Source organism: Gossypium hirsutum, chromosome D08, assembly GCF_007990345.1.
Source record: "Gossypium hirsutum isolate 1008001.06 chromosome D08, Gossypium_hirsutum_v2.1, whole genome shotgun sequence".
Classification (NCBI taxonomy): domain Eukaryota; kingdom Viridiplantae; phylum Streptophyta; class Magnoliopsida; order Malvales; family Malvaceae; genus Gossypium; species Gossypium hirsutum.
In genome coordinates this window covers 19560996-19570969 of record NC_053444.1, presented here as the reverse complement: position 1 = coordinate 19570969, position 9974 = coordinate 19560996, and the positions used below count along the sequence as shown (strand labels likewise).

The following is a 9974-nucleotide window of genomic DNA, read 5'->3' as shown; positions in this document are numbered from 1 at the left end:
GAAGCATGGAATTGGCTAAGCATTTTATTCAAACAAATATAGAACTAGAATGGATGGTTTTATGTCTATTACCGGTTTTTCCTCCCGAGTTGAGACCGATCATTCAGATAGATGGGGGTAAACTAATGAGTTTGGATATTAATGAAATCTATAGAAGAGTTATCTATCGAAATAATACTCTTACCGATCTATTAATAACAAGTAGATCTACGCCAGGGGAATTAGTAATGTGTCAGGAAAAATTAGTACAAGAAGCCGTGGATACATTTCTTGATAATGGAATCTGCGGACAACCAATGAGGGACGGTCATAATAAGGTTTACAAGTCGTTTTCAGATGTAATTGAAGGAAAAGAGGGAAGATTTCGCGAGACTTTGCTTGGCAAACGAGTTGATTATTCGGGACGTTCTGTCATTGTTGTTGGCCCCTCACTTTCATTACATCGCTGTGGATTGCCTCGCGAAATAGCAATAGAGCTTTTCCAGGCATTTGTAATTCGCGGTCTAATTAGACAACATCTTGCTCCGAACATAGGAGTTACTAAAGTAAAATTCGGGAAAAAGGGCCGATTGTATGGGAAATACTGCAAGAAGTTATGCGGGGACATCCTGTATTGCTGAATAGAACGCCTACTCTGCATAGATTAGGTATACAGGCATTCCCACCTATTTTAGTGGAAGGACGCGCTATTTGTTTACATCCATTAGTTTGTAAGGGATTCAATGCAGACTTTGATGGGGATCAAATGTCAGTTCATGTACCTTTATCTTTAGAGGCGCAAGCGGAGACTCGTTTACTTATGTTTTCTCATATGAATCTCTTGTCTCCAGCTATTGGGGATCCCATTTCCGTACCGACTCAAGATATGCTTATTGGGCTCTATGTATTAACGAGTGGGAATCGTCGAGGTATTTGTGCGAATAGGTATAATCCATGGAATCAAAAAGCTATCAAAATGAAAGAATTAACGATAATAACTATAAGTTTACAAGAGAGCCTTTTTTTTGTAATTCCTATGATGTGATTGGAGCTTATAGGCAGAAAAGAATCAATTTAGATAGTCCTTTGTGGCTCCGGTGGCGACTAGAGCAATGCGTTATTGCTTCAAGAGAAGCTCCTATCGAAGTTCACTATGAATCTTTGGGTACCTATCATGAGATTTATGGACATTATCTAATAGTAAGAAGTTTAAAATAAAACAAATTCTTTGTATATACATTCGAACCACTGTTGGTCATATTTCTCTTTACCGAGAAATCGAAGAAGCTATACAAGGGTTTTTTCGGGCCTACTCATATGATACCCAATCATATGGTATCTAAGCTAAAAAATTCTATGACACCAATATGAATTCAGGTCTCTCCAGTTCAACTAGGACCCCAGTTCCTGACCCGACTTTCTACCAAAATCAAACTATATACATGTGATTAATATCTTAACCATATATCACGATATTATTTTTGAAACTTTTTACTAACCCAACTTCCCTCTTCACTCAACCATATCGAATCTAGGCTGATTTAGCATGATCAAGGAAGTTAGATTGGGTACGGTAAAATTATTGTGAAAATTTATTAATGTGTCTCGGATTTTATGAAAAAAAAGGTTAAAATTTTTAAAACAAATTTATATGAAAATTAATTAATTAATAAATTATTTGCGATACTAGTCGAGCAAACATGTTTTAATCAGTAACTGTTATTATTCATTAATAAAAAAATATTTAAAAATTAAATTTAAAGTCTATACAAAATGAGTACGTTTAAAAAAAATTAAATTAAAACATAATCATTTAGGTTTCATTAAATTTCAAATTTATGTTTTTTTATAATAAATTTAAAATTTTTAAACATAATCATATTTATTGCAATTTTTGTCACAGCCATATTTTATTAGTTCAGAGACAAAAATTAGTAACGAGTATTTTATTAACATACCTACATTGCATAGATTCATTTAATTTTTTTTGGAATCACAACCATATTTTATTTTAATTATTTAGTAATACGTCTCATTATAGGTATTCATTTAATATTTTATACTCTTTTTAATATTTAAAATATTTATTAAAATTAGTTATATTTTAAGTTTATCATACATATAAATTTATAATATATTTTAATTAATAAATATTAGATAAAAATGTATGAGAATGCACAAGATATTAAAAAAATATTAAAAATGTTTAAATTCATATTTAATAAAAAATAGTAGATAAAATGAAAATAAATGCAACAAATAAGGGAGTATATAACCTATGTTTGTTATATTATATAATGCATATATGATATGAAAGAGAATTAATTTTATATGAGAGAAAAAAGAAATTCAAATTTCATTTTAAAATGCTATATCAAATTTCAAATCTGAAAGTTCTAGAGGCAAAATTTCTGGACAAGAATATATATGATATATGAAAACCGAATTTGTGGAGTGAATGTCCGGTTGGTAACTCGTGTCAACAAAAACTCTCGCCGTTAATGTAGAATTACATTGTCCCATAATACAAACAACAGAAGTTCACGGGCACAACTTTTCCTTCGCTCACGAGACAAACTTCAACCGTAAATTATTGCATGCCAATCACTGCCACCAATCACATTTTATTGCATTGCTTGTCCAATTCAACAATAAAATGTAAATATATAGTTTTATATATTACTATTATATTTATGGCACCCTTTATTTTCGAATAAATCTAATATCAATTTATTGGAGCTTGTGATCTGCAGAATATTTATGCAATTTGTTTTGTTTTTCTTTTTAAAATCTAACAAAAAATAGGACAACCCCATCTAAGAATTCATTATAAAGGGAATATACTGATCCTCGAAAATCAGAGCCAAACCACAAGACTGACTAAGATTTCAACTGTCTCTCACTCTCCTGTTTTGCTGCCTTTACCAAGAGAGAATGAAACCAAAATTTCTGTTTCTCTTCCTTGTATTATGCAGTCTCACTATAGACAACGTTTTAGCAACCTCACTTGGAACTCATGGCAAAATTCCCGACAATGAAACAATATACCGAGTCTCCAAGCAACGGTGTTGGGGTTGTATTGGAGAGTCACTAGAGTTCCTATTCACTCACAATTTGGTGAGGGCAACCAAATGGGAGCCACTCTTGTTTTGGGATTTCCAGCTTGAGAAATATGCCCGATGGTGGGCACTTCAAAGGAAAGCAGACTGCAAGCTACAGCATTCGTTTCCAGAGGGAGATTTCAAGCTGGGAGAGAACATATACTGGGGCAGTGGCTCGGCGTGGAGGCCCGGTGATGCAGTGAGTGCCTGGTCCGAGGAAGAAAAATATTACGACTATGCAACCAACTCGTGCCAGGAGGGACAGATGTGCGGCCACTACACCCAAATTGTTTGGAAGAATACCCGAAGAATTGGCTGCGCTCGAGTGGTTTGCGACACTGGAGATGTGTTCATGACTTGCAATTATGATCCGCCGGGTAATTATATCGGCGAAAGGCCATATTGATATGGTTCAATATTCCAATTCCAAGGGGTACCTAACTATACTTGTTCAACTTCCAATATTTTCGAAAATTTGTTCTCTCGATGCTATCACACTATTTCATTAAAGCTAATAAGTTTTCCGAAAACTAGTGAACAAGTATATTAAGGTACTCAATAGAAATATACATATATATATATATACGAGTTTGATGTGAATATTATAGTAAATATGTATGCCATTTGAGTGTCGATGGACATAGCAATATCATATAGGAGGTGAGGAGTGCGGGCTAAATTTTGTACTTGTCATCTTTATCTATGAGATGTGATGTGATGGTTACTCATTTCGTCCGTAAATCACGAGATCAGGAATTCGATCATTGCTCATGAGAATGAAAAATATTTCATGATCATCCGTTTATCTTTTTAAAGAGTTCTTGAGCAAAAGGATTAATCACTTCTATTAATCGTGGATATCCTGATTTTGACATAAAAAACATATGATCCCTATTATATTTTCCTCTCTATGTATATTGAGAAGGGATTGTATGAAACTGTGATTCCATGTCATCTCTATTCTTTTCTAATAGGAGAATGACAAATCAAATTTTTTCTCTTGATTTTTAACATTTTTAAATTGTTCGAATTCATTCAATTATATTATATTAAGAGTTTGTTTGAACAACACATTAAATAAAAAGTGTAATTACTAAGGTAGTAATTAGACTCTCTTATAATTACGAAGAATTTTAGTTCCCAAGAGGTGTTTGACAAATAGAAGGTAATTACATTGTAATTTCTTATGATTATATTTGGTAGTACAAATTATAATTTTATGGCTAAATAATTTATATATTTTTAAAAAAATATTAATACTATAGAAAAATTATTAGTATGATAAAAATAATTTTGCAACAAAAATTAAAATCAAATAATAATATGTATTATATTAGTCTAAAAAGTAGTTGATAATACTATTACTAATAAAAATAAAAAGAAAAATAAACATCATATGCAATTTTATCTAATTGTTCTAGTGCATGTGTTGGGTTACTCCCTCTTTAATAAGTAACATATGCTCCTTATCGTCATCTATTGGTCCTTGATCGAGTTCATCAATATCTGAATTTGAATTCGCATCATTAAGATTATCAACACCTCCTTTTTCCATATACTCCTCGAAATATGGATCATCTCAATTCTACTTATAATTGAAGTTATGAAACATGAAACATGCTAGTACAATCCAACTTCATTTTTTTTATGTTATACTAAGGTGATGTTAATATGAGAATTTTTAAAAAATATTACTAACTTGCCATTATGCCTAACACTGCAATAGACAATATAACTTGCCATTTTTTGTATTGGCGATCTTTTAGAATAAAGTCATTACTATTGTTAGGGATAAACCCGATTTAAGCAACGAACAAGTAAAATAACAAAGAGATTGAAAAGATCGAACAAAAATATTTTAAATGGAAAAACTACTTCGAAAAGGTTAAAAAATCACGGGCTAATATAATTTCACTAAAATGAAAAAAACAAAGAGTACAAAAGATAGAGATAAAACAAAACCCCGAAACCTAAAATAAGAACCCACAAAATGTAAACACAACATTCTCTGAAAGCTTGTAAAAGCTAAGACTAAATGTGTAATGAGTTATTTTTTTTAAGGTGGAAAAGAGGCTATTTATAGGCTAAATTCATAGGTCAAATAATATTAAAATAACCTACACCAATAAGAGTTTAAGTGTGAAACTAAAAATAGAGTTTAAGTGAAAAACTAAAAACAGAGTTTAACTAGGGGAAGAAAAGCTAAAAATACGAGGCATAACTCCACAATTCTCCACCTTGACTCGTATTTCCACAATGCTTTCTTTGCCAAAGCCCGCCACGGGATTATCTTGAACTATCCATGATATTAACTGAGTCAAAGTTGTATTTAGAAGCTTGAAGTCTTGTAGTCTTTGACTTGTGCACTATTAAATCAAAACTAACCCCGGTCTGAATTCTACAAATGCAATGCTCCATCTTTTCAAAACCTACATCCAAAAGAGAACATCTCTTTTACGAAAAGGTCATACATTTTTCCCTCAAACAAGTCGAATTCGACACCTTAATGGACGAGGGACGTCCTATTTCACCAGTCACCCTTATCCTTCCAAAACATAAAGACTGTCAATCTTTTTACCTTTAATTAAAGCGAGAACCCCATAGGATACCTTAATGCCGCTTGACTCGATGTTAATTTTACAACCCTTCGAGTCCAAACTTCCTGAAGAGATGAGATTTTTCTTTAAATCAAGTGCATGCCTGACATCTGACAGTGTCCTGATTGCCTTTTCGTGCATATTGATCTAAATAGTACTAATACCAATTACCTTACTGGGTGAAACATTCCTCATGCACACAACTCCACCTTCAACTGAATTGTATGTGGAGAACCAATTCTTGTTGGGACACATGTGGAAAGAATACCCTGAATCTAGGATCCACTAGGATCTAAGCTCGGAGTTTTCACTTGTTGACACCAACAAGAAGTCATCACTCTTGTCATTGGCCAAATTAGCACCAGCTAAATCTTCCTCATTGCTATCAGCAGCCCTTTTATATTGCAGTTTGTAAAAATCTGCCTTGATGTGACCTAACTTCTTAAAATAGCGACACCTCTTGTCTCGCTTTCTTGATGCTACCAAAACTAAGACTTGCCTATCTAACTTACTATTCAAACCAAACTCATTGTCGAGTTTATCTTTACTTAACAGATGACCCTTCACATCCTCGAATGAGAGATTATCTTTGCCATAAATCAAAGTTTCCCTAAAAGATTTGTATCAAAGGGGTAAAGAGCATAATAACAACATAGCCTGATCTTCATTGTTAATCTGAGCTTGAACATTCTTTAAGCTTGAACATTCTTTAAACCATTCATGCGGAATGTGTACAATCGTTGTTTTAACACTAATCGGTTAGCTAAAGACTTTGTCGTGTAAAGGGTTTCTAACTTTTTCCATAAGGTGAATTTCATTTCCATCAAAACCTCCTGCAACACATTATTTGTTAGACATAATTGAATTGTGGATAAAGTCTTTAATCTAATCTATCCCATTCTGATTTACCCATGTTTGCAGGCTTCTTCTCTATAAGGACCTTCTCAAGATCACCTTAAATCAAAATTGCTGTCATCCAAACTTGCCATAGATTAAAATTTGTGATGCCATCGAACTTATCAATATAAAAACTTGTTGCTACCATCTCTGAACGAGTTGATTGCGGAAATCAAACTAGCTCTAATACCAATTTGTTGGGGATATACTCAGTTTAAGCAACAAACAAGTAAAATGACAAAGATATTTAAAAGATCGAACACAAATATTTTATGTGGAAAAACCCCTCCGAAGAGGATAAAAAACCACGGGAAAAGAGAATTTCACTAAAATGAAAAAAATGATGAGTACAAAAGATAGAGAAAAAATAAAACCCTGAAACCCAAAATAAAAATCCACAAAACGTAAACACAAAATTCTTAGAAAGCTTGTAAAAGCTAATACCTAAATGTGTAATGAGTTATTTTTGTTGGGTGGAAAAGGACCTATTTATAGGATAAATTCGTAGGTCAAATAATATTAAAATAATCTACATTAAATAGAGTTTAAGTGTGAAACTAAAAACAGAGTTTAAGTGAGAATCTTACTAATATTGTAGAAGATGATAGCTCATATATGTAGAACAATTCATTGAAGCAATATATCTTGATGATTGGATCGGATCATATTAAGAAATTAGATCCCTTGAAATAAATAGATTGGATTAAGACTAAATTGAAGACTTATGATATAGGAATGCGCGCGGACCAAGATCGAGTTGCCAAGTCACGGGAAACTCTTACGAAAACAGTAAACAATCAGATCTGAAACGAAACAGAAAATTAAAAGATTAGAACTTTGAATTTCCAGATCTGAAATAAAATCCCCAAATCAGCAAAGAATCAAATTAAGAATAGAAATAAGTGTTAATAAGGGTTCTTGAAACCCTAAAAGAGATTGCGATTTTGTCCAATTGAATACCAAGATAGTTTTCCCCAAATTTCGGCAACCTAATTTCACCCCAAAAGAGTATGGATGAATCAGCAAGAACCCTAGAAATTGGGGATTTTTGGGCTGATTCTTTAAGATAGAAAAAAGGCTGGAAACACAATAAGAACAGCAAATAAATTAGATAAAGATTAGGCACAAGCAGAAATAAAGAAAAGAAATTGACATCAAGCAAATAAAAGGAAAGTCCTAAGAAGCCTTGAAATCCCGAAAGATCTCACAACTCCCTTCAAACGGCTCTAATCTCCCCTCCAAAGAATATCAATGACAAGAAGAAGACTGAAGATGGCTCCCACAATCATAAGATTGTTAAAACAACTTCTAAAGAAAACCCAAGAGAGAATTCTTGGAGAAAAACTCAAAGAGAATTCTGCACTTAAACAAATTTGAAATTTTTGATATATTTGAGAAGTGTCTAATAAGGTGGCTGGCCAAGCCTTTATATAGGCTTTTCAAATATTTTCCTAATCTAATTAGAAAACTAAAACTAAAAAAACTCCTAATTATTTTAATTTTAAATGGAAATTCGGCCAAGGGCTTTTAATTGGGCATCTTGGACTGAATATTTACATAAAAATTTAAACTAAGTATTTAAAAAAATAAAACTTTACAAATTGGGTCACTTTGACAATTTGGCCTGATTTTCAAGTAAGCATGGTTTGTCTTCTTGTTTGGGCTTGGATTGGGCCTTTGTGACTCGTATCAACTTATCTCCAATATTCCTACTTATCCTAGACTTTACTATTATATCGTGAATGTTATTTTATCTGCAACTATTTAGGGGGACTTTATTGTATTTAATCTAATATGTTAGCCAGTTTCGAAGCCTTATATATAGGAGACTTGTTAATGGGTGTTAAAACCATCAAAAAATTAATTTCTACTCAATAATATAAATATTTATAGATAGCAATGAGAAGGGTTAAACCCATATAGACTAGTGAAAATTTTATTTCTTTAGTAAAAACAAGTAAAATAAAAAATAAGGGAAGTTTAAAATTAAAAACTAAAATTAAAACCATGTAGAAAGAAGTCACAAAATAAAGTATAAGAAATTCAATGTAATGAGAACCTAGTTAAAGTGAATTCTCTTTTTTTTTTTGATTCATGGGTTTGATCATCGATATAAAAATAAATTTTAATATTCTATGATAAATTAATTATAGTTATTGACAAATCACTAGGAACTAATCACGAAGCGCTTATGATTCAATTTATCAATCACATTATGAATTAGAGAGCTTAATGCTCACCAACAAACACACACAAGCGGATTCCTTTATATTACATCACATAACCACATAACAATGAATTACATACTTTAGCATGTGCAACCATGCTATTCGTCACAAGTAAAAGAACAATTAAATAATTATGGATTTAAAAATTGACAAAGCAAATATTCCAAAAAATGGAATACAATCCTTATATTCAACAAATCTAAATATTTATAATCAAAACAGAAGATATGTAAATACCAGAAAATAAGGAAAATATTAAGAACAAATTAGATATCACAAACTTGGAGAACCAAAATTTAAAATCCTTTTTATTAGAAAATAAGAGTTTAGTAGAGAAAAGAAAATGTAAAAATAAAATAAAACTAATGATACATGCACGAATAAGGTGAAATTTATTAAATTCAATTCTCCGAAGAAGCCAATTTTCAATTCTAAAAAATTAGTTGAATTACGATGCATTTTTAGATGGGATCTAAACCTTTCTGGGTCAACGGATTGATGAAAGAGTTGTCTCTTAGCTTTGAAATGTACTTTGAATCACCTGATTTTGAGTTCATGAGCTTAAGTTATGGTCATTTTAGTGAAGACTTCTGAGTGAAAATTTCGCACGGGACTATTATGGGAATTGCAAGTTTTGGACCTTAATTCATGTTTAAATCATATTGGATTTTAAGGATTAATTTTTATTATATATAAGCACAATATTAGTTTATTAAGTTTTATATTTTTGGTATTTATTTATTTTTAATTTTAGGTTATTTTTATGTAATTTAAGTTGTTTATAATTTTATGTTTCTTAGTTGGCTAAAAATGTATAGTTGGCACCAAATTAGAAGTTTAACTAAATTAGGAGTTATTATTATTATTTAAATTTGTAGCCTATATAAATGAACTTTCATTATTCATTAAGAGACGACTTTGATTATTTAGATTAATAAAAGCACTCTTTGTAGTATTTAATTTTGCAAGATTCAATTCTTGTTTTTATTTAGAATATTCTTTTTACATAATCTTGTTTAAGATTTTGGAGGAAGTTCTTCAAACTCTGGATTACCAATAACTTGTTCCTAGAGGGCCGGTTAGACCCATTGATTGAGTTAGTCGGGAAATTCTTTCCAAATGGATAAATTAGACATTTATCCATCTACCCATCTCTATTAGTTTGTCTATTT

At 31.4% G+C, this 9974-nt stretch overlaps 2 protein-coding genes across 2 annotated transcripts; both read left to right on the top strand.

The window, feature by feature from the left end:
- On the top strand, positions 1-940 carry LOC121220050 (DNA-directed RNA polymerase subunit beta'-like). Its single transcript, XM_041099187.1, has one exon. It carries the CDS (start codon positions 6-8, stop codon positions 618-620), a length of 615 nt encoding a protein of 204 aa, XP_040955121.1. The 5' UTR covers positions 1-5; the 3' UTR covers positions 621-940.
- Positions 941-2744: 1804 nt separating this feature from the next.
- LOC107909245 (pathogenesis-related protein PR-1) lies at positions 2745-3808 on the top strand. The gene has a single exon (XM_016836716.2). It carries the CDS (start codon positions 2914-2916, stop codon positions 3484-3486), a length of 573 nt encoding a protein of 190 aa, XP_016692205.1. The 5' UTR covers positions 2745-2913; the 3' UTR covers positions 3487-3808.
- Positions 3809-9974: the final 6166 nt, after the last annotated feature.